At 38.6% G+C, this 25587-nt stretch overlaps 1 protein-coding gene across 1 annotated transcript in view; it reads right to left on the bottom strand.

The window, feature by feature from the left end:
* The window catches only part of EIF2B3 (eukaryotic translation initiation factor 2B subunit gamma), a 147664-nt gene that overhangs the window by 79745 nt on the left and 42332 nt on the right, over nt 1–25587 (bottom strand). The window contains exons 4-5 of the mRNA XM_004371808.2: nt 15244–15403; nt 5049–5160 (exon numbers count right to left, since the gene is read on the bottom strand). Of these exons, the coding sequence (XP_004371865.1) occupies nt 5049–5160; nt 15244–15403 (272 nt within the window). The remainder of the gene's footprint in view (nt 1–5048; nt 5161–15243; nt 15404–25587) is intronic.

The following is a 25587-nucleotide window of genomic DNA, read 5'->3' as shown; positions in this document are numbered from 1 at the left end:
CCTCTCCTCCTATGGACATAGCTGCAGACCCTGGCGAATGAGAATCAGAGCTCCAAGCTGCAGTTTCAGATGCTGGGCCCATTTTCATTACTGCTTCCATTCACTACTGGGGAGCTGAAAATTCCTTTGGACTCAGATAGATCAACTGACTATCCATTTATTAAGTTATTTATTGAGTACTCTTGGGCTACATGCTCTGGTAAGTTGAACAGAGTGCCCAATACAGTGGTTTTCAACCTTCATACATTAGAATCACCCAAGAAACTTTTTATAAATGCCTGGTTCCAGGCCAGATTAGTTAAATCAGGACCTCTAGGGCTGGAGCTCAGGCATCAGTATTTTTTTTTTAAATACTCCCCAGGGTTGAAAACTACAGATCCTGTGGGAAGGGCAGATAAGAAGTCATAGCAGAGTGAGGCTGGAAATACTGATAAATGCGTATACATTTTTTATACTATGATCAGTCAGGAATTATAAGAGGCATGAATGTTATTAGACAACATTCAGCATAATTTTTATACATGCAGAGGTCAAAGCCTCTTTGCTTTCAGAAGAAAAAAAGAACTTAATCAACTAGGTAGTTTAATTCTACATTTGAAAGAATGATCACTCCAATGGTGAGAAAAACTGCTTTACCAGGTAGTGGAAAACCATGTTACTGTGTGTTGAAGGCTGGGTTCTCCAGAACTGACACTGAGACAGAGTTTGGGGTACAAGATGTTTAACGAGAAATCAACAGCTGTGAAAGGAGGAGGAGGAAGCAGGACTGGGCAGACGAAGAAACTGAACTGAGATGAAGGTTTGACAGAGCCTCGGCCAACTCAGCCGGGAGTTCTAGAGCAAGTACAGCCTCCAGTATTGCCTGCTGGGGTGGCTTTATACTCCTACCTCATTCGGTCACAGGATGCACGCTGCCTCTGCAGACATTCTTTCTCTGGTACTGAATGTTGTGGAGAACTCGGAGGGAAACCTAATTTTTCCTCCCATGTAAGTGGTTTGTTTTTTTCTCTGGATGCTTGACAAATTCCTTCTTTATCCCTGAAGTTTAATAGATTTACTAGGATACATCTGGTCACATTTTCTTGGAATACACATTATACTCTTAAAATCTGCAGATTTTTACTTGATTCAGGAAATTTTATTGTATTATATCTTAAAATAATTAAAATTGAAGTTGTATATGTATATAATGAGGCAAACAAAAAATTTTAGTCCTCCATTCCCTCTCTTCCTCATTTTCTGTTCCCCAGAGGCACCCACTTTCAATTCTTTTAACTGATCCATTTAGTATTTATATCCATATTTCTAATATTCTTATATTGATACTTCTTGGTTTTTCCAATTCAAGTATTATCTGTTGATTTCCCGCTATGGAAGATGAAGATTTAGCTTCTTTTTATTACCAGTCCTGCTCCCCAACATATACCCACCCTTCGTGTCTCTTTTGCCCTCCCAATATAATTCTTTTATTATTTTGGTTAGCTCAATAATCAATGTTTACATTATTATGACTTTAGCTTTAGGCATTAGCTTTTATTATGAAAGAGGAGGATTTACCTCTCTTCTTCCCTCACCCCTACGACACACGAACCTTCATCTCATTATTCCAAAGTAATTATATCATAATTTTGGTTAGATCAAGAGTCAAGGATTACATTATATTGCGCCATGCAGTAAATAATGATTAATTTTCTCTCCCCGCACATTTTTGTTGTTTGCCCTGGTGTTAATTTAGGTCTTGTAATTTCATAGTTTTCCAGGCACTTGTTGATAATTCACCACCACCTATCTGTCAGTTTGTTGTACCGTGGTGGCTTCTGTGTTGCTATGATGCTAAAAGCTATGCCACCAGTATTTCAAATACCAGCAGGGTCACCCATGGTGGACAAGTTTCAGTGGAGCTTCTAGACTAAGACAGACTAAGAAGAAAGACCTGGCAATCAACTTCTGAATACTAGCCAATGAAAAACTTACAGACCGCAACAGAACATTGTCCGACTCGCTTGCTTTAGACATGTCATCAGAAGGGATCAATCGCTAGAGGAAGACATCATGTCTGACACAGCAGAAGGCCAATGAGGGCAAGAGAAACCCTTGGTGAGATAGATTGGTACAATACCTTCAACGATGGACTTAAACATGGCAGCAATCATGAGGATGTACAGGACCGAGCAACTTTTGTTCTGTTGTACGTAAGGTCACCATGAGTTGCAGTCTACTCGACAGTAGCTACAACCAACAACCATCGATAACTCAATGCCAACTAACACCAACTGCCTAAACTTCTTTCAAAATGTGAGACACATCAAGCATTCTGTTGTTTTCATCAGAAGAAATGTGATCATCTTGAAGAAATCTCTCCCAGAGTTTTCTGACCCATTCCACTCTGGTCTGGTTGTTGTTTATACACTGGATACACAGGTGTTATCCTGAAACTTCATCATCATCCTAGGGATTCTTCTTTCTCTTAATTGGATGCCCTTTTCCATTTATTCTGTCTCTCACTTTGTTTATGCTAGTGTTTTGGTGTTACAAATCTTCCAGCAGCTGTCTGAGAACAGATGCATGGAAAGCAAGGATGGGAGTTGTGTAGGGAACATAGCTAAGGTATTATAGAGTCTTTGTTAGAATTTTTCTCTTTCCAGAGATTCTGTTAAAAGTTCTGGGTTCATTCCACATAATTAGAGGCATATTCTATTCCCATGGAGGGATACTCTCTAGCTTTATATCACAGTAGTCCCCCCTCATCTGCGGGGGATACGTTCCAAGACCTCCACTGGATGCCTAAAACTATAGATAGTACCAAACCCTACATACACTATGTTTTTTCCTATACATACATACCTATGATAAATTTTAACTTATAAATTAGGCACAGTAAGAGATAAACAACAATAACTACTCATAAAATAGAACAATTATAATATACTATAATAAAAGTTATGTAACTGTAGTCTCCCTCTCTTAAAATATTTTATGAAGTCGAGAACTTTCTACCTTTTCACTTAAAGGAAGCACTTTACTGCTTCTCTTTGGCATATCCAAACTTCCAGCATCACTACTCTTGCGCTTTGGGGCCATTCTTAAGTAAAATAAGGGTTACTTGAATACAAGCACTTCGATACCTCATACCTCGACAGTTGATCTGATAACCGAGATGGCTACTAAGTGACTAACAGGGGGTTAGCATATACAGCGTGACACTGAACAAAGGGATGATTCACGTCTCGGGCAGGATGCAGCTGGATGGCGTGAGATTTCATCACACTACTCAGAATGGCACACAATTTAAAACTTATGAATTATTTATTTCTGGAATTTTCCATTTAATATTTTCGGACTGCGGTCGACCTCAGGTAACTGAAATCGTGGAAAGCAAAACCGCGGATAAGGGGGTACTACTGTATTTCACCTATTCATTGTTTTCATTGCTTAAGGCTCAGAGCCTTTGTTTCTGTTAGAGTTAGCCTCATTATCCACTTTCCCTGCTTCATCAGTTTCTCCCCAGCAGCTGTTCCCGTTGCTTCTCAGTAAGAAAAAGACAAAAGTAAAGATATAATACTCCGTTTTCTTCATTCCACATTTGGCAACATTAGTGAGAACTGCAGGACGGCCTCTGAGTAGTGGTGATACGGTGAAGTTGGGAGCGGTATTACCTTTGCTACGCCTCTCTGCTTCTCACTAGAACCTTGGTGTTCTCCTTGGTCATCAGGTGTTAAGATTTATTAATATCCTACTTTGTTTGATGCTGCCAAAATTTATGCTATTTTTTTTCTCATTCATTAGGAACTACTGGGAAGAAATTCTGTGATGCAATTTGAAACAGCCATTTTAATCTGGAACTGATATTATGCATGAGTTTTTAAAGAGTTGTTCATTCTAATAGAAATAATAATGCTTACTATTTTTTGGTCATTTACTATGTAACAGGCATTATTATGCTGTTTTTATACACATTATCTCATTTATTCTCCAGAAACACACACACACATAAAACCCATGCCACTGAGTCGATTACAACTCACAGCGACACTACAGGACAGAGCAGAACTACCTCTTAGGGTTCCAAGGCTGTAAATCTTATGGAAGCAGACTGCCACATCTTTCTCCCAAGCAGCAGCTGATGAGTTCGAACTGCCAACCTTTTGGTTAGTAGCTAAGTGCTTAACCGCTGCACCACCATGGCATCTTTATTCTCCAGAAGAGCCTTATTATTACTGATCCCATTTTACAGATAAAAAAATCAAGGCTCATAAAGAACTCTTATCCATAGGGGTATCTGGACCCAGCTGAAGTCAGAGTTTTAGCTTGATATTCACTAAAATGTATACTTGTTAATATGTCTCCTACTTCTATTCAGCTAGGTAGCAAAAGCAAAAAGGAAGAGCTTTCTCTTTCCCAGTTCACAGCTCTTGCATTCATTTCATCCAACCTTCAAACATTTATTGAACATTCCTATGTACTGGCATTGCTCTGGTGAAACTTTGAGTCCGGTGGCTTCTAATTAAAAAGTCTGTGCTGAGCAAACAATAAATGCCGATTGAAGAAAATGTGACTGAGTTGCCTATGTGTAGCTTTGTATTAAAAAGGAGGTGCTCATCCACTTGTGGTATTTCTGTTATGGCAGCACTAGATGACTAAGACACTAGTTGAATAACTGAAACTAAACGTAATTAAATTTTTGCCCGATTAAATTTGTGGACTGAGGTTTATACCCACTATATGTGCCTTGCTTATTTCAATAAGTATATTCTTAAAATAATTAAATAAAAAAAAAAAGGAGGTTCTATAACACTGTCAGAAAAAAATTTCTCCCCAGAGCTACTTTGCACCACTCCTAGGCAGGATTTGGCTCTACCTTGGCAAGAAAAGCTATGTTTCTACAGTGAAGAAAAGCCTCCATCCTGGCTCATGGGAAAACATTCACATACTTTTGTCAATTTCACACAGTATAATCTAGTTTTCATTCCCTCTTTCCCATCCACTGGGTGGTTTTATTTTGTTTTAAAATAAGGAGAATTGCCAAAAAGAAAAACCCTAGGGCTTACTTCTGCAGGATGGATCCCTTAATGACCAGCTCTTCATCCAAGTCTGCTTCATTAGCCATGAAGAGCAGCCTCTTTCCTGTGCTGTCCACTCCAATGAAGTCACGCTGCTCCACTGAATCACACAAAAGAAGGAAAATCAAACAAAGCCACTTGCCTCACCTGCATAACTAAGTCAGGGGATAGGGCACCTGCTCATATTGCTCTTGGAACCAAATACAGGAGGCTCAGTTGAGAAAAGGAGCTAAGAGTGTTATGTAATGTAGCACATACTCACCACACTGTTTAAAAGACGGGCACTCAAAGATTTTTTTGCATTGTTCTAAAGGATATTATTAGATTCATTAGTGACATTTGAATAAGGTCTGTAGATTAGAAAAAAGTATTATACTAATGTAGTTTCTTATTTTGATAATTTTACTATAATTATATAAGGGAATGGTCTTTTTTTGGAATTTAAAACAATTTTTAAATACACATTTTAAAGATATACACTGATATATTTAGAGGCAAGTGGGAATCATGTGTGCGACTTTCTCAACTAGCTCAGAAAAATAATGATATATCTTATGTACGCATATTATATACATAAAGTATGTATTTTAAAGAGAGCAAGAATGATACAGCAAATGTTAACATTTGGGGAATCTGGGTAAAGGATATATGGGTTCTTTGTACAAGAATATTCTTGCAACCATTCTGTAAATTTAAAATTACTTCCAAAATGACATTTTTTTTTTTTTAAAAAAAAAAAAAAAAAGAAGATAGCCAAGACACTGCTTAGTCAAATGAACTGGATGATCCATAAGCTCACTGCATGGCACAGGAAGAAAACACAACAAGGAATTCTCTCCCTGAAATAATCTAGGTCTGCTCACCATGAAAAGGAGAATGATATATTTAAGGTCATCTACCTTTAACTAATGTTAACTACATGTCTATTATGCACTAGGTTTTATGCTATATATAGGGCATTCAAAACAAAGTGCCTAGGTGTGGAGAGTTCTCTGGTTGACAATGATCTTACAGCTTGTTATGGATTGAACTGTGTCCCCTAAAAATCTGTGTCAACTTGGCTAGGCCATGATTCCGAGTATTGTGTGGCTGTCCATCATTTTGTGATTTGATGTAATTTTCCTATGTGTCATAAATCCTAATTTCTGCCTGTGATTAATGAGGCAAGATTAGGTTATGTTAAAGAGGATTACGGTGGGATGCAACACCCTTACTCAGGTCACAGCCCTGATCTAATGTAAGGAGAGTTTCCTTGGGGTGTGGCCTGCATCACCTTTTATCTTACAAGAGATAAAAGGAGAGAGAATCCAGCAGAGACAGGGACCTCATACCACCAAGAAAGAAGTGCTGGGAATGGAGTATGTCCTTTGGACCCAAGGTCCGTGTGCTAAGAAGCTCCTAGACCAGGAGAAGATTGATGACAAGGACCTTCCCCCAGAGCCGACAGAGAGAGAAAGCCTTCTCCTGGACCTAGCTCCCTAAATTTGAATTTCTAGCCTCCCAGAATGTGAGAGAATACATTTGTTTGTTAAAGCCATCCACTTGTGGTATTTCTGTTGTAGAAACACTGGATAACTAAGACACAGGCTGTCATATTATTGCTGTTTTCTTTCTTTTCCTCAACCAGATTATAAATTCTTCAAAGGTAGACTTATGATTCTTTTATCTCTCTCATAACATGTAGTACAGTGTTGGACACTTAATAAAATCTGCTACTAACATCTGTACAGTCTTTATAGCTTACAAAGCATTTTCACATACAGGCAGCATAGCATAATGATTAAAAACAGAGCCTCTAAAGCCAGACAATCTGGGTATGAATCCCAGTTCAGCCATTTACTAGTTGTACATCTTTGGGCAAGTTACTTAACCTCTCTGTTCCTCAGTTTCATCTGTAAAACGGGCATAATGATAGTGCCTACCTCACAGGCTTGTTATGAGGATTAAATGAGTTAAAATTTGTGAAGCTTTTATAATAGTGCTATTAACTAAAACATTAAATACTTAAGTTCAAAAAATTAAACAAAATACATGTTCTCATTTGATCTCACAAGATCTTTAGAACAATCAAATAAAGCACTGTTTTAATACCTCTTTACAAAGGAGCACCAATGAGAAAGTAAAGGTTTAACTTTAGGAAAAATATCTCTATAAAAATGAAGTTTCTTCCCATTGACAGACAACGGCAACTATACAACTAAACATGCTACACTGTTGGCCGTAGCTGCCCACATACCTAGAGACAAATGCATTACTTAAGTATGTAATATGTTTAGCTCAGGCACTTGAAATCATTCATTTCTTCAAATGGTCTCTGGTCATCTTATCATATACAGTGTTTGAATCGGAATAAAGAGAAACTACTATAAAGTTATATGTTGTTTTTTTTCAATAAACAAAATTGGTGAACTCCAAAGAAGGAACAGTAAATACTGCCAATTTGAAGCTAAATTTTGCAGAGACTTTTACATGCCACACAGCAGTTCTGACATCTATCAACTCATCCATTATGGGGAAACCTGAGAATATAACAGTCTGCAAAGATCTGATTATGAATCAGCCATTTTAAAAAGATACACAGAGTTGTTATTTTTGGATACAGTTTGGAGGGCTTATCCTACCCAAGTCCTTAGGTTTACAAAACCTTGAATCACTGAATGTCCTGGGAGCAATAATTTCCAGAAAGTCAATTACATTGCATTTCAGTCCCAGTCCCCTCCCACTCAGCCTCCATCCTTGTATTTGCTTCTTTGCAGCTACCACAGTAACTAAGGCCTCAGAATATGATACAAATTATAGAAATTTGGAAAGGTTTCTTTCTACTCTGCTTTTACCAAAGTGAATTCCATTTTGGCAGTGGAACAGGTAACTTCAGAATAACCATCCTAAGAAGGCAGACTATATAAGTAAGATTAAGAAAGCAGTCAAAACTATGAACTTCCAAATTTTTTACTCTGTAATATTCCACTGTCATACTTTTTTTCTAGTTGTTTTTTTACTTCTCTGACCCTTTTGTCTCCACTATTCATTTATTCATCCATTCAACTAATAAATATATTTGTGCACCTATCCTGTGACAGGCACTATGCTTGGAGTTGAGAATATTCACCAACTCATTCTATGAGGGAATTATGATCCTGATGCCAAAACCACACAATATTATGAGAAGGGAAAATTACAGGCACAGTCACGCACAATATAAATACAAAAGTCGAAGCAAAATATTAGCAAATCAAAACCAAAAGTGTATATAGCAGATTAAAAAGGGTCATAAATTCTTTGCAGCTCCTCCCATTAAGTATCTATTTCCCTATCCTTTGAATCTGGGCTGGCCTTGTGACTAGCTTTGACTAACAGAATGTGACAGAAGTGACACTGTGCAATTTCTCAGTTTAGGCCTCAAGAAGCCTTGTAGCTTCTGCTCTTGCTCTTTCTTAGAACCTGCTGCTGCTGCCAGATAAACAAGACTGGGCTAATCTTCTAGATGATAAGAAAATACATGGAAAGAGAAACTCAGCTGTTACAGCTGAGGCCCTAGACATATTAGTGAGCCCAGCTGTGGCTTACAGGCTCTAAGATGGCCCCCAATAAGAACCACCTCTTGTACATCCTTGTGTATCTCCTCCCTTTGAGTGTGGACTGGCCTAGCTTCTAATCAACAGAATATGGCAAAAGTGATGTCACTTCTGTGATTAGGTTATATAAGATTGTGACTTCTGTCTTGCTAGAACATTCTCTCCCTGTTGGTTCTGATAAAGCAAACTGTTATGATGGAGAAGCCCAAAAGATAAAGAAATGATGTCAGTCTCTGGCCAGCAGCCAGCTAGAACTGAGGATCTCAATCCAACAGAATTTAGGAAACTGAAATTCTGCCAACAATCAAGTGAGCTTGGAAGCAAGTCCCTCCTCAGTTGAGCCTTCAGATGAGATCCCAGCCCTGGTTAACACCTTGATTGCTGCCTTGCAAGAGACTCTGAAGCAGAGGACCCAGCTAAGCTGTGCCTAGATTCCTGACTCACAGTGTTATCTTAAGCTGTTAAGTTTGTGGTAATTTGTCATGAAGCAATCACTAGGCTGACTGTCACCTGAATAGAGATGAACCATCATAGCTAAACTCAGCCCAAACTGCTAACCCATAGAATCATGAGCAAATAGAAGAATGTTGTTCAAAGCCACTAAATTTGGGGGAGATTTTGTTATGTAGTAAAAACTTACTGATACAATATGTAAAAAGGAAAATATGCCATGGCCAAGTTGGGTTTATCCTAAATATGTGATGATGGTTTAATTTGAAAAATCCATACCTGTAATTCATCACATTATCAGAGTAAAAGAGAAAAATCATATGACCACTTGAATAGGGACAGAAAAGGCTCTGATAAAACTAAGATACTTACAAAAAAAATCTTAATAAATTAGGACTAGGAGACTTCCTTAATCCGATGTCAAAAAAAACAAAACCAAACCCATTGCTGTCTAGTCAATTCCGACTAATAGCGACTCTACAGGACAGAGGCCTTTTTAAGGAGCAGCTGATAGATTCGAACTGCCGATCTTTTGGTTAGCAGGCAAGCTCTTAACCACTGCGCCAATCCGATGTTAAGTACCTATGAAACCTGTAGTAAGCATCACTTTAATTGGGTAGATGTTGAAAACACTCCTTTAAAATCAGGAATGAGAAAAGGGTGTCAACTTGCATCACTTCTATATATAATTGTATTGGAGGTTCTGGCCAGCACAATAAGAAAAAGAAATTAAAAACATAAAGTCTGGAATGATGGAAATAAAACTGTCTTTATTTGCAGAAGATCTAGCTGTTTACATAGAAAAACCCAAAGAATCTACAGATAGGTTATTAGAAACAATAGGAGAGTTTGGCAAGGTGGCAGGGTAAAGATTTATATATAAACATCAACTGCAATTTTGATATATCAGCAAATGAACTAAAACCAAATTAAAAATACCATTTTCAATAGTATTGGAGAACATCAAGTACCTAGAAGTAAATGAAATTAAAGTGTGTGAGACATCTCTCAGCAAAAATTATAAAATTTTAAGAGAAATTAAAGAAGACCTAAATAAATGGAAAGATGTACCATGTTAATGAGTAGAAAGACTTAATAATGTAAAGTTAAATTCTTTCCAAATCTACTGAATCTATGTTGTTGTGTTAGCTACTGCTGAGTTGGCCCTTGACTCATGATGACCCAATGCACAACGGAACAAAATGGTGCCCAGTCCTGTGCCATCCCCAAGATCAGTTGCAGATTGGACCATTGTGATCTATAGGGCTTCCATTGGCTGATTTTTGGAAGTAGACAGGCCTTTCTTCCTAGTCTGTCTTAGTCTAGAAGCTCCACTGAAACCTGGTCAGCATCACAGCAACATGTAAAACACCACTGATGGGCAGGTAGTAGATGTACATGAGGTGTACTGGCCAGGAATCAAATCTGGGTTCCTACATGGAAAGTGAGAATTCTACCACTGAACCAATAATTAATGCAATTCTGATATAAATCTTAATAAGTTATTCATGAAACTTGATAAGTAGATTCTAAATATTCATGTGGAAGAGTACTGGGCCCAAAATAGCCAGGATACTTCTGAAAAAGAAGAGCAAGGAGAAGAGACTTGCCCTACCTTATACTGGGACTTAGAATAAATGTATACTAACTATGACTATTTTAATATTGGTACAGGGATAGACAAATTGACCAATGGAATAAAACAGAACCCAGAAACGGATCCAAGCATGTATGAAACTTGGAAGTATGGCAAAGCTGATGTGTCAGATCAGTGGAGAAAGGATGGTCTATTCAGTAAATGGAGCTAGGAAAAAAGGCCATACGTATGGAAAAATGATTAAACTGTGTGCTAACATCACACCACATACAAAACACAACTCCAGAGGGATCAAGGACTTATAGGTCAAATAGAAAACTTTAAAATTCTTAATAGAAAATTGAAGCTAATATTGTTCAGAACTTACACTGGGGAAGTTCTTAAACAAGACACAAAATGTGCTTTTAAATTTTTCATAAATTTGATTATATTAAATTCAGAACTTTTGTTCATCAAAAGACATCTTAAAGAAAGTAAAAAGACAAGTTTTAAACTAGGAAAGTATATTTGCAGCACATACAACTTACATAGAATTAGTAACAAGAATATAAATCAATAAGAAAAGTTCAAATAACCTCATTGAAAACTACACAAAAGATATGAACAGGCTTTTCACTGAAGAGAAGGTAAACATGACGAGTGAACAAACACAAATGTTCAACTTCATTACATCAGGGCAGTGTAGATCAAGAACACAATGACATAACATCTTACTCTTACCCAACTGATGCAAATGCAATACAAAGTGCTGGCAAGTAGATGGAGCACAGGGTTCCTTCAAATTGCTAGTAGAAGGGGAAACTGAAATACACGTAGTCCCTGACTTATGACATATTCGAGTCACAACAAATCGAACTTACAATTGTCTGTTTTTTTTCACATCTTACTGTTAGTGATATGTATGTATGTACATATTAAAATATATCTGTAAATTTATATGTAATGTTTGCAACCCCCAAAGACAAATAAAGATCAGATTTATAAAGATACTGATAATAAAAGGCAAAAATAAGGAAAACTTAAAAAAAAAAAAGAAGTATTCAACTTATGTCAGAACCAACTTACGACGGAGTTGTTGAAATGAAACCCCATCTTAAGTTGGGGACTACCTGTAACTACTATGGAAAAGAGTAAAACAGTTTAAAATTATCCTCAAAATTAAGCATTCATATATCCTACAACCCAGCAATTGTACTAAGAAACTCTTGCATATGCTCACTGTATAGTGAAGATTTTAATGCTGCCCAGAAAGAGTTCTCCACCACTCGTCTGTCAGTTTGTTGTACTATGGTGGCTTAGTGTTGCTGTGATGTGGGAAGCTATGCCACTGGTATTTCAAATACCAGCAGGGTCACCCACACTGGACAAGTTTCAGCTGAGCTTCCAGACTAAGTCAGACTAGGAAGAAGGACCTGGTGATCTACTTCTAAAACAGTCAGTGAAAACGTTATGAGTACCAGCACAACATTGTCTGATTAGTGCCAGAAGATGAGCCCCCCTCAGGTTGGGGGGCACTCAAAATATGACTGGGGAAGAGCTGCTTCCACAAAGTAGAGTTGACCTTAATGATGTGGATGCGGTAAAGCTATCAGGATCTTTAATTGCTGATGTGGCACGACTCAAAATGAGAAGAAACAGCTGCAAATATCCATTAATCATCAGAATATGGAATGCATGAAGTCTGAACCTAGGAAAACTGAGAACAGTCAAAAATAAAATGGAACACATAAACATCGATATCCTAGGTATTACTGAGCTAAAATGGACTGGTATTGGCCATTTTAAATTGGACAGTCATATGGTCTACTATGCTGGGAATGACAAACTAAAGAGGAATGGCATCACATTCATTGTCAAAAAGAACACTTCATGATAAATTCTGAAGTAAAATGCTGTCAGTGATAGGATAACATCCATACACCTACAAGGAAGACCAGTTAATACAACTATTATTCAAATTTATGCACCAACCACTAATGTCAAAGGTGAAGAAATTGAAGATTTTTACCAAATTCTGCAGTCTGAAATTGATCAACCATGCAATCAAGGTGCATTGATAATTACTGGTGATTAGAATGCGAAACATGGAAACAAAGAAGAAGGAACAGTAGTTGGAAAATATGACTTTGGTGATAGCAATGACGCCGGAGACGGCATGATAGAATTTTACAAGAACAATGACTTACTCATTGCAAATGCCTTTTTTTAATAACATAAATGGTGACTATGCACATAGACCTCACCAGATGGAATACACAGGAATCAAATCGACTACATTTGTGGAAAGAGACGATGGAGAAACTCAATATCATCAGATAGAACAAGGCCAGGGATCAACTGCAAAAGAGACCATCAATTGCTCATACGCAAGTTCAAGCTGAAGCTAAAGAAAATCAGAACAAGTCCGTGAGAGCTAAAGTATGACCTTGAATATATCCCACCTGAATTTAGAAAACATCTCAAGAACAGATTTGATGATCGAAGACTAGATGAGTTGTGGGATGACATGAAAGACATCACATATGAAGAAAGCAAAAGGTCATTAAAAAGACAGGAAAGAAAGAAAAGATGTAATCATCCCCCATGATGTGATCTGATGTGATCAGCCAATCAGGTGTAAAGGATTAGGGTGGGTCACAACACCCTTACTCAGGTCACAGGCATGATCCCATGTCAGGGAAGTTTCCCTGGGGCTTGCATCACCTTTTATCTTATAAGAGATAAAAGGAGAGAGAAGTGAGCAGAGGAGGGACCTGACTACCACTAAGAAAGAAGAGCCAGGAATGAAGTGTGTCCTTTGGACCTGGGGTTCCTGCACTCTGAGCACCTCATAGACCCAGGAGAAGACTGATGCCAAGCAAGACACATGTAGATTTCCAAGGAATGCCAGGCCCACAGATGTTGAAAGGAGACAATGATCTTCTTCCAGAGCCGACAGAGAAGGACTTCCCCTCAACCCAATGCTCTGAATTCAGACCTCTGATCTTCTAAACTGTGAGAAAATAAATTTCTGTTTGTTAAAGCCATCCACTTGTGGTACTTCTGTTATAGCAGCACTAGATAACTTAGACACGGACTTTGGAAATGTTATCAGGAGGGACTAGTCCCTGAAGAAGGACATCATGCTTGGTAAAGTAGAGGGTGAGCGAAAAAGAGGAAGACCCTCAATGAGACGGATTGACACAGTGGCTGCAACAATGGGCTCAAAGCAACGATTAGGGGGATGGCACAGGATGAGGCAGTGTTTCACTGTGTTGTACATAGGGTCGTTATGAGTCGGAACCAACTCAACAGTAGCTAACAACACAACAACAAAAAGAGGTCTGGCCTTTTCCCTTGGCTTGTAGGAGGTAATCTCTAAACCCTTGGGATGTCAGATCTGATAGGAGTATCTTTGTTTACCTGGGGGCCTTGGGTCATGCTAGATAGTCTAACAACATGATTTAAAGAGTGGCACTGGCCACAACAGATAGTATTTAGGGTAGGGGCTGATCATGCCAGAAAGACCAACAAGGTGACGTAGGGTGGGGGCCATGTGGTATCAGTTGACCTCAGGAGGGGCTGGAGACTGCGATCAGCCACGTGGGCAATCAATCATGCCTATGTAATGGGGCCCCAATAAAAACTCTGGACACCAAGGCTCAGGTGAGCTTCTCTGGCTGCCAATACTTCATGTGTATTGTCATACAACGATACTTGAAAAGTAACACTGTCCTGACTCAATGGGAAGAGGACAGTGGAAGCTCTTTGTTTGGTACTCCTCCTGAACTCTGCCCTATCTGCTTCTTCTCTTGGTTGATTTTAATCTGTATTCTTTCCCTTTAATAAACCATAATGGTAAGTATAATAGTTTTCAGTGAGTTCTGTTAAGTCTTTCTAGCTAATTATAGAACGTGAGGGTGGTTTTAGGACTTGCTATTTATCATAATATGCCTTAGATAATTTCATGACTCTTTAAATGATGTGCATATAAAACTTTGATAAAAATAAAAACTAAATTCAGAAAAAGAAAAGAAGGAAGCAAGCAAGCATACAAGCATGGGCTATGGAGTCAGAAAACATGGGTTCAAGTTCTGGTTCTACCACCTACCACTAACACGATCTTGAGCAACAATCTACAATACACTATGAGGCCATACGTGAATATGAAAACTTGAAAAATAACAAAACTAGAATATTCCAATATATACTAAATTTGTAATATCAATTTAAATCATTGAAAAGTATCTAATTAAATTTGTAATCAAAGTTTAAATATTTTTAAAAATGACTTTATTTTTTTTGTTTCTTAAATACGTGTATTCAATCATTCGAGCCTTAAATGCAATGTAAATAGCTCTGAGCGCTCCTCTCCGGGAGCAAAAGCCTCTTGGACATTACAGAATCTGATCAATAGTTATAAGCATCTTCAAGTCAGGGACTGTGTCTTATTTGTTTTTATGTCATCAACCCCTAGCATAGTGCCTGGGAGGGACATAGTAAGTTCTCAATAAATGCATTAATAATAATAGTGATTATAAAAACACAGCAAACAAATAAATCAAACTGCATTCTTCCTTACCTGCTTTTTTCTTCCCCTTTTGACCTGGGACTGGTTCTATGCTGTTTTGGCCTTTTCTCATTAACACAGCAAGTGATGCATCATGAGCTCTGAATAGGTCCACAACCTCATGTAAGGCAACGTCTGTTATCAGATCACAGCTGAGGACCAGCACATCTGTCTGTCAAACGGAAAAGGGGAAAGTCAATATCTCAAAGGATAATGGATCACACCAATCATCATAGAACAAACCTATATTGTCTATAAAGTAAACACAAACTAGATAATGGTTTTCAAATCTTTTTTTAAACAGAAGAACAAGTAAAAAATAAATAAAAGCAGAATTGTTCTAACTGAACTGTACTGGGGAGGGTCTGGAATCTCTACTTACTCCTCGTGGGCCTTATTGGACAGTACCTGAGGCACCTCTGGAACCCTCAGTTCTAAGGAATAGAGTCTGAAAACCACCACATTGTCTATGACTGTGGAATTAATGCTTCTATATTTATATATCCCTTTGTAATTTAAAAGGCACTTTCACAGAGTTTGATGATTCAGTACGGTTATGAAACATTACAGAGTAGTTGCTTTGCTAAAGGACTAGGAAATAATAGGATATATGTAATACAATGGTTTACCCTTAAGGAACTGAGGCTAGCTAGTAAATGAACAATTACAATCCAACCTCAGGTATGTACAAAGCACTCTTTTAATCTTTAAAACAGTCCTATGGGGATGGGATTGTTATTATTAATATTATTAGTTCCCATTTTTACAGATGGGAAAAGTCAAGCCTACCTAGCAAACTGCCTGGATTATGTTGTTGTTAGGTGCCATTGGGTCAGTTCTCACTCATAGTGACCCTATGCACAACACAACGAAACATTGCCCAGTCCCGTGCCATGCTCACAATCATTGCTGTGTTTGAGCCCATTGTTGGCAGCCACTGTGTCAGTCCATCTCGTTGAGAGTCTTCCTCTTTTCCACTGATCCTCTACTTTATCGAGCATGATGGCCTTCTTCAGGTTCTGGTCCCTCCTGATAATACGTCCAAAGTACATGAGATGAAGTTTCACCATCCTTGCTTCTAAGGAACATTCTGGTAGCAGTTCTTCCAACAGATGTTTGTTCTGGTAGTCCATGGCAATTCAATATTCTTTGTCAACACTATAATTCAAAGGCATCGATTCTTCTTCAGTCTTCCTTATTCACTGTCTAGCTTTCGCATGCATATGAGGCAACGGAAAATACCATGGCTTGGGTCAGGCACACTTTAGTCCTCAAGGTGACATCTTTGCTTCTTAACACTTTGAAGAGGTCTTTTGCAGCAGGCTTGCCAAATGTAATACGTCATTTGATTGTTTGACTGCTGATTCCATGGGCATTGATTGTGGATCCATGTAAAACGAAATCCTTGACAACTTCAATCTTTTCTCCATTTATCATGATGTTGCTTACTGGTCCAGTTGTGAGGATTTTTGTTTTCTCTATGCTGAGGTGTAATCCATACTGAAGGCTGTAGTCTTTGATCTTCATCAGGAAGTGCTTCAAGTCCTCTTCACTTTCAGAAAGCAAGGTTGTGTCATTTGCATAACACAAGTTGTTAATGAGTCTTCCTCTAATTCTGATGCCCTGTTCTTCTTCATAGTCCAGCTTTTCGGATTATTTGCTCAGCATACAGACCGAATAAGTATTGAAAGGATACAACCCTGATGCACATCCTTCCTGGTTTTAAACCACAGAGAATCCCCTTTTCTGTTCGAACAACTGCCTCTTGCTCTATGTACAGGTTCTGCATGGGTACAATTAAGTATTCTGGAATTCCCATTCTTTGCACTGTTATCCATAATTTGTTTTGATCCACAAAGTTGAATGCCTTTGCATAGTCAATAAAACACACGTAAACATCTTTCTGGTATTCTCTGCTTTCAGTCAGGATCCATCTGACATCAGCAATGATACCCCTGGTTCCACGTCCTCTTCTGAATCCAGCTTGAATTTTCGGCAGTTCCCTGTTGATGTATTGCTGCAGTCACTTTTGAATGATCTTCAGCAAAATTTTACTTGCATGTGATATTAATGATATTGTTTGATAATTTCCACATTTGACTGGATCACCTTTCTTTGGAGTGGGCACAAATATGGACCTCCTTCAGTCGGTTGGTCAGGTAGCTGTCTTCCAATTTTCTTGGCACAGACGAGTGAGCACTTCCAGGGCTGCATCTATTTGTTGAAACATCTCAGTTGGTATTCCATCAATTCCCAGAGTCTTGTTTTTCACCAATGCCTTCAGTGCAGCTTGGACTTCCTCCTTCAGTACCATCAGTTCTTGATCATATGCTACCTCATGATATGGCTGAGAAGCCCTGGTGGCTCAGTGGTTAAGAGCTTGGCTGCTAATCAAAAGGCTGGCAGTTCGAATCCAGCAGCTGCTCCTTGAAAACCCTATGGGGCAGTTCTACTCTGTCCTATAGGCTTGCTATGAGTTGGAATCAACTTGACAGCAACAGGTGTTTTTTTTGTTTTTGGTTCTACTTGGAGGAGGCAGCTCTTTCTCAGTAGTATTTTGAGCGCCTTCTAACCTGAGGAGCTCATTTTTTGACACTATATCCGACAACTTTCTGCTGCTATTCATAAGGCTTTCACTGGCCATTTTTTTTTTTAGAAGTAGATCGCCAGTTCCTTCTTGCTAGTCTGTCTTAGTCCTGAAGCGCCGCTGAAACCTGTCCACCACGGGTGTACCCTGCTGGTATTTGCAATACCGGTGGCACAGCTTCCAGCATCACAGCAACACGCAAGACACCACAGTACAACAAAATGACAGACGAGCGGCAGCCTGGCATACAGTAGGCATTTAATAATTGTATGGTGAATGAATAAATCAATTAAGAAAAATTTTTCTCTATGTGGCAGGTTTTCTGTTTACAATTCTAAAAATTTCGGATTAATTATAGTAACTAATAATGGTAATTATCATTCACTGCATGCTTACTATATGCTAGGAACTGTGATAACACTTTGCATATATCATCTCACTTAAGCTTCACAATAACTTTATACAGTAAGCACTATTAATATTTGTACTTTACAGACTAAGAAACAGTAGTTATGTAATTTACCTAAGGTCTAATAGCTAGTAATGGCTATTCATAGAACTAAAGAAATCTTTATTACTGATAAGTGTTTAAAGAAATATAGTTGCATTTGAAGACTCATTTAAGGGAGCTTCTAGTCCAGAGTACTAGGTAACAGACAGACCTAATTTTAAAATACTATGTCCATCTGGGATATTAAATTTTAAGAGTAACCTTGATAAACTAAAAAGCATCAATAAAAAAGGTGATCAAGATGGTGAAACAGCTGGAAACCATGACAGCTGAAAGAACAGATAAAGTTTAGTAGGGAAAAGAAAAGATTGCATGTGGGAGAGACAGGGGCAGGACAAGAAGTGGTAGATAGGATGAAGAAAGAAGATAATAGCACTCTTCAAGTACTTTACGGTCTAAAGAAGAACCAAATTTTACCTGCAGCTCAAGAGCAAAACTAAGAATGATGAGTAGTAATACATGCATGGAAGTATTTTTGGTTTACTTCTATCAATCAGAGCTAGTCGAAAAGAATAATCTTCTAAGATAATGAGTTCTCCATCATCAGAAGTGCTCTAGCAGAAACTGGAGTATCTCTTGGCAATGATTCGTTTATTTAACACTTATTGAGCACTTACTCTGCCAGGCCCTATGATGGAACTTGGAGGAAACCCAAACAAGAAAGTGTTAAGTGTGAGTGGCTAAGCAAGGCTACTCAGCATATCTTAAACAAATTTCTACCCAAATATTCTGCCATTATGTTTTATCATAAATGCAGATAATGAGGTCCAAAATCAACTGGAAAACAAATTCCTTAAATATAATTTTAAATCAGCTACACCAGTGCTTCTTAATAGTACACTTATAATTTCCCAGAGGTGCCTCAGGAAAAGCCTGGTTCCCTGCTGCCCTTCCTGATTCAACCACGGCAGCTACTGTTTCACTAATTTTATTTTTTAGGCTTCTGTACACGTAAGCTGTGGCTTAAAAAAAAGGGCTCTATTACTTTAAAAAATTATTCCAGGTTCAGAAATAAAGTTAGTATCTATATGGAAATTTTTAAGTGGTTCCAACTTTCCGAAGATTTTAATTTAAAATCAAGATTCTTGCCTTGGGTGGGAAAATCAATGATCTCAACTCACATTCTAAAAGAACAGACTTCACATAAAGAAAACACTAATGTTTGCTCAGAAAGTGAGGTTCAGCTATCAGAATGCCTTATGTTATTGCCTAAAATTTCTTATTCTGAATGTAGAATCTGTATCATCACTTCTTTTTCTATATATGACTCATTATCTGTAGTCAAAACAACTCCTTCTGAAGGCCACTTAAGGTTAAGAAGTTCAAATTTGGATTTTCTCTACTCCTCTGTTTAAAGCCTGCATAATTCTCTCTGATCTTAACTCTGACTCTAGAAAAAAAAAGTTCCTATAAACGTCTTTTTAGGAAAAAATTCCTAAGACTGAAGTTCACTATCCAGGAACCACCAAACACTAACAAATCAGCCCACATACCGGCAAGCTAGGGAAGAAACAGTCTGCAGAAAGGCAGCGGAATGTGGCCATTACTAAAGACATCCACACAATTGTCACTAAACCAGTATAGAAGTTGCTCCATTTAATAATGGAAAAGAGAGTTTGCTGAAGAAAAATCTCCTATTTTTCTGACTTCCTCTAATAAGATGACTGATTTTGTAAGTTGACTGTTTTACAATAAATTGAATTATTAAGTGCACTCCAAAGTATAGGCAATGACCCCAATGCTTCTGAAACAGTGACAACATTGTATTGGAAAATAAATGCTGTTATCATTTAATGTCTGCAAAAGTGCTAAAATCTGTCAGTATAGTGAATGCCTAACAAGTCCTACATAATTGTGAACAGACTGCAGGCTAATTTTTCTCTTTGCTTTTAAATGACGTTTTGCTAAACTGAATGTAAAATCCCCAAGGAACACAAGAAATAGATCCCTCCCTCCAATGTCTGGTTGCCATCTGTTCTCAGTATGAAAAGAAAAGCTTAGGTCTGAAAGGGCAGGGCCCAGGATACAGATGGATTTGCTGTTTCATCAGCCCCTCTCCTGACTCTGTTCCCAGAAAATGCACCATGTAAGATTCACTAAGACCAAACAAATTGCCATCCTCTTTGGAACCCCACCACTTCCAAAGGAAAGTCTTTGCTGTCTGATCAATATACTTTGTTTCCAAAGCTGGAAATCCTAGAAGAAACAAAACTCTGAAAGGAAAAAATAAATCATCCTTACACCTTCATAATGTTATTTTTCTCTACATTTTTTAAAAAGCTGCAATAAAAAGAAAATAAATGATCACTGCTTTGATTTTTATTCTAAAAATGTAAAGCGGTCTAGACACGTAAATGCTCTTCTACTAACTGCAGCCCAGAAGGAGAAAGTGGAAAAACTGATAAGAGCCAGAGAGGTATTTTTATCACATGTGACCACAAACCATGAATAAACATGGCCTGTTTGGACTGTGAAGCAGCTGTATATCTGAAATGCAATCAACTTGAAAGCTCCTAGATCTCACCAACCCTCAGCTGCCTTGTGTTTCATGGGACCAGGTCTGTTCTAACAGCAACAGTATGTCTTTTCTTCCACAGAGACCAACCGGAATCTCCAAAGACCTCCCTACTCCCAACTCACTCAAAAGTCCTCAGTACTCTTCAGCCCAAGCTTGCTGCTAGAGGAGCAAGGGCAGTGCCAAGGGCAAAAAGCACAACTCTGAAAGACAGCAAATGTGTGCATTGTTCATGATAAAGTGGAAACATACAAGGTCCCCAAGGGAAGGCAGCACTTTGATGACATTAGGAATTCAAAATCCAAACTTCTGCCAGTCAGTTATGGCCAAAGCAAACAAATTAAGCTCAGAAAACCCAATCACCAAGTCCTGGCAAAGGCCAGAAATCTCTCATTATAAGAGCATTTTCAATCAAGTCAAAACCACTGAGTAAAACTAGAGGAAAAAAACAAAAGTTAAGTCAGAAAACTGATGGATGCATCGTGTGTGTGGTGGTGATGGTGGGGTGGGAAGTAGAGAGCTACTGGGAATAGGCTCTTTTCTTTTCCTGGCAGCTGTTCCATACAGATTGTTATAAATAACACAATCTGGCAAACAATTTCCTATGGCAAGGAGAAAGAAAAACACACTTACTCCCCTGGAAAAAAACCGTCAGGGCAAGGTAACTACCATGCTTTTACCACCCAGCACTTCCCCAAACAATGGCTATGGTTCAAATCACCACTCTGCACTCTGCCCCTCTACATATGGAACTAATGAATTCAGCTACTTGGTGTGACTAAGAATGATCACAATTTACATTTTCCTATGTGGTCCAATCTCACTGCATTCCCCAAGAGTAGTTTATGTGCTTTAATAAACACCTATGGCTATCTGCAATGGAGACCTCACTAGGCTCAAATTCTGTTTAAAGCACTTGAAAGATTCCCAGTCTGCAGTCCCCAAAGCGCACAGCACATTCAAGGGCCAACTGCCACTTTGTTTTCACTGAGGTTAGGGCAGTAGGTGTCGGAAGGAGAGACCAAATCAGTCTGCAAGTGAGAAAAGTGATAAAGCTTAGGCTCAGAGCTAAACGTCCTTCCTGTGTTCCTTAGCTCAATCATAGTGTCACCATTATCCAGGATCTGAAGTTAGAAATCCGGCCATAGTCCTGCAGTCCTCCCTCTCCTACCCAGCCCCTCCATGCCAACACCTCCCTGGTCCCCAAGGCCTTCTCTTTTATCTCCACTGTGCTCCCTTAGTTCAGGCCTCAAAATCTTTTTCTTAACTATTCTCTTAACTAGTCTCTCTTGGGTTAGTTTTTCCCTATTCTAGTCCATATTACAATTTCCATTACTTATGTCATTTCCCTGCTTAAAGACACCCTAAAACAGTGGTCTCCAAACATAAAAAAAATGTTGAACACTTGTCTTATTTTTAAATTTTATCTTAAAGTACATGAACTACTATAATGACATAATAAGCTCATTATAAAACATATATAAAAATAGACATTTTAAAAGGAAGAGATAAAATAAAAATAACTAGGAATTCTAATATTTTCCTCTGGTAGTCCATCCTGCACACCCCACAGTGGTGGATAAACCACTGCTCTATGGGATTAAATTCAAATTCCTTAGCATGACATTAAGGACCTTCAAAATATCACTCCACCTACTTAATTTAGCCTTCTCTTCCATAATTCCCCTGCACATAGCCAATATTAACTTGCCAAAATAAACTGCCAAAAGTCCATTCCCTATTCTCTCTTCCCACCCATCACACATTTATCCATCAAGATATATTATCTCCTCTAGAGATGAAGCCTTTTCTGAACCATTACAGCCTTTGTATCACGAACTGGATTACATGTTTGCTTTCCCACCTAGACTTTGAGCTCCATAAGGAGCTCTTTTATCTTTATGTCTCCAGTGTTCAGCGTCGTGCTGACAGACATGAAAGTTCTCAAAAAATTTACCTTTTTGTCTGAAAGCTCTATTACGTGTCCCATAAAAACACGAGAGTAAATCAAGGAAAAGGAAAAAAATGGATTCCAGGAAAGAAGGCGTTAAACTTAAGGAAGAAGCAAAGAGAATCCTCAAGATGATGGTAAAAGGGAGATCACAGGATGACAGCTGTCTCTTTTCCTCATTCTATACACCTAATCAGCTCTACCTTCAATATATGTTTTGAATTCAATTACTTCTACCACTATTGTTCTAGTCAGAGTCAGCATTATTGTTCACCTAGACTACTGAAGGAAACTCCGGTGGTGTAGTGGTAAAGTGCTATGTCTGCTAACCAAATGGTTGGGAGTTGGAATCTACCAGGCAGTCCTTGGAAACTCTATGGGGTAGTTCTACTCTGTCCTAGAGGGTCGCTATGAGTTGGAATTGACTCGACGGCACTGGGTTTGGTTTTTTTGGTTTAGACTACTAACATCATCTCCTAACTGGTTTGCCTGATTCCGTCATGTCCTACTACAGTCTTATTTTCCATATAGCAGCTAGAGTGATCTTTTAAAAGTATAAATCAGATGATGTCATTCAATACTCTCTAAAAGCTTCCCAATAAAATAAAATCTAAACTCCAAATCCTTACTACGGTCTATGAGATCCTTTACGATCTAGTCCTCTCTTAACTCTCAGGCCTTGTGTATTACCATTCTACCACTCAATTACTGTGTTCCAGTCACACTGGGCTTCTTGCTGTTTCTCAAACATGCCGAATTCATTCCTACTTCAGTGTCTCTGCACTTGCTATTCTCTCTACAAGGAAAAATTTTCTCCTAGATCTTCTTATGGCTTACTAGTCTACATCATTTGAGTTTCTTCTCAAATTTTATCTCCTATCTAAAAGAGCTCTCCACCTTCCACTACTCTTTATCTCCTTATCCTGCTTTTTCTTACAACCGTAACCATCTGAAATTATTTGTTTACTTATTTATTATCTTTCTCTCTCCTTATGGAGTAGCTCCACAAGGGCAGGGATCTTATTTATCTGGTTTACCACTATTATTTCTTTATTTTTATTGTTGTACTTTAAGGGAAAGTTTACAACTCAAGTTAGTCTCTCATACAAAAATCCACACATACATTGTTATATGACCCCAACTGCTCTCCCTATACTGTGACAGCACACCTCTCCCTTTCACCTGATTTCCTGTGTCCATTCAACCAGCTCCTGACCCTCTCTGCCTTCTCATCTCACCTCCGGACAGGAGCTGCCCATTTAGTCTCAAGTATCTACTTGAGCTAAGAAGCACACTCCTCGCAAGTATCATTTTATGTCCCACACAGGCCAGTCTAATCTTTGTCTGACGAGTTGGCCTCGAGAATCGTTTTAGTTCTGGGTTGACAGACAGTCCAGGGACCATGCTTTCTGGGGTTCCTCCAGTCTTTCTCAGACCATTAAGTCTCATCTCCTTACTAGAATTTGAGTTCTGCACCCCACCTTTCTCCTGCTCCATCCGGGACTCTCTGTTGTGTTCCCTGTCAGGGCAGTTACTGGTGGTAGCTGGGCACCATCTAGTTTCTCTGGTCTCAGGATGACACAGTCTCTGGTTTATGTGCTCCCTTCTGTCTCTTGGGCTAATAGTTCTCTTGCATCTCTGGTGTTCTTCATTCTCCTTTACTCCAGGTAGGTTGGGACCAATTGATGTATCTTAGATGGCTGCTTGCTAGTTAAGACCCCAGATGCCACTCACCAAGTAGGATGCAGAACATTTTCTGAAAAAGCTTTATTATGCCAATTGACCTAGATGTCCTCTGAAACCATGGTCCCCAGACCCCCGCCTCTGCTACTCTGTCCCTTGAAGTGTTTGGTTGTATTCAGGAAACTACTTAGCTTTAGTTTAGTCCAGTTGTGCTGACTTCCCCTGTAGTGTGTGCTGTCCTTCCCTTCACCTAAGACAATTCTTGTCTACTACCTGGTTAGTGAATAACCCTCTCCCTCCCCACCCTCGTAACCATCAAAGAATGTTTCCTTCTGTGTTTAAACTTTTTCTTGAGTTCTTATAATACTGGTCTTATACAATATTTGTCCTTCTGTGACTGACTGAATTCATTCAGCATAATGCCATCCAGATTCCTCCATGTTATAAGATGTTTCACGGATTCATGGTTGTTCTTTATCGTTGTGCAGTATTCCATTGTGTAAATACACCATAATTCGTTTATCCATTCATCCACTGATGGGGCACTTAGGTTGTTTCCATCTTTTTGCTATCGTGAACAGTACTGCATGAACCTGGGTGTGCATATATATATTCATGTGATGGCTCTTGTATCTCTAGGATATAGTCCAAGGCGGGGGACTGCTGGATCGTATGGTACTTCTAGCTTTTCAAGGAAGCGCCAAATCAATTTCCAAAGTGGTTGTACCATTTTACATTCCCACCAACAGGGTGTAAGTGTTCCAGTCTCTCCATAACCTCTCCAACATTTATTATTTTGTGTTTTTTGATTAATGTTAGCCTTGTTGGGGTGAGATGGTACCTCACTGTAGTTGTGATTTGCATTTCTCTAATGGCTAATGATCGTGAGCATTTCGTCATGTGTTTGTTAGCCACCTGGATGTCTTCTTTTGGCAAAGTGCCAGTTCATTATCTTTGGCCCATTTTTTAATTGGGTTATTTGTCTTTTTGTTGTTGAGGTTTTGCAGTATCTTGTAGATTTTAGAGATTAGATGCTGATTGGATTTGTCGTAGGCAAAAATTTTTTCCCAGTCTGTAGATTGTCTTTTGACTCTTTTGGTGAAGTCTTT

This window comes from Trichechus manatus, unplaced genomic scaffold (assembly GCF_000243295.1).
Source record: "Trichechus manatus latirostris isolate Lorelei unplaced genomic scaffold, TriManLat1.0 scaffold00015, whole genome shotgun sequence".
NCBI classification, from domain to species: domain Eukaryota; kingdom Metazoa; phylum Chordata; class Mammalia; order Sirenia; family Trichechidae; genus Trichechus; species Trichechus manatus.
The sequence above is the reverse complement of the archived record's forward strand: the minus strand, read 5'-3'. Positions and strand labels throughout refer to the sequence as shown.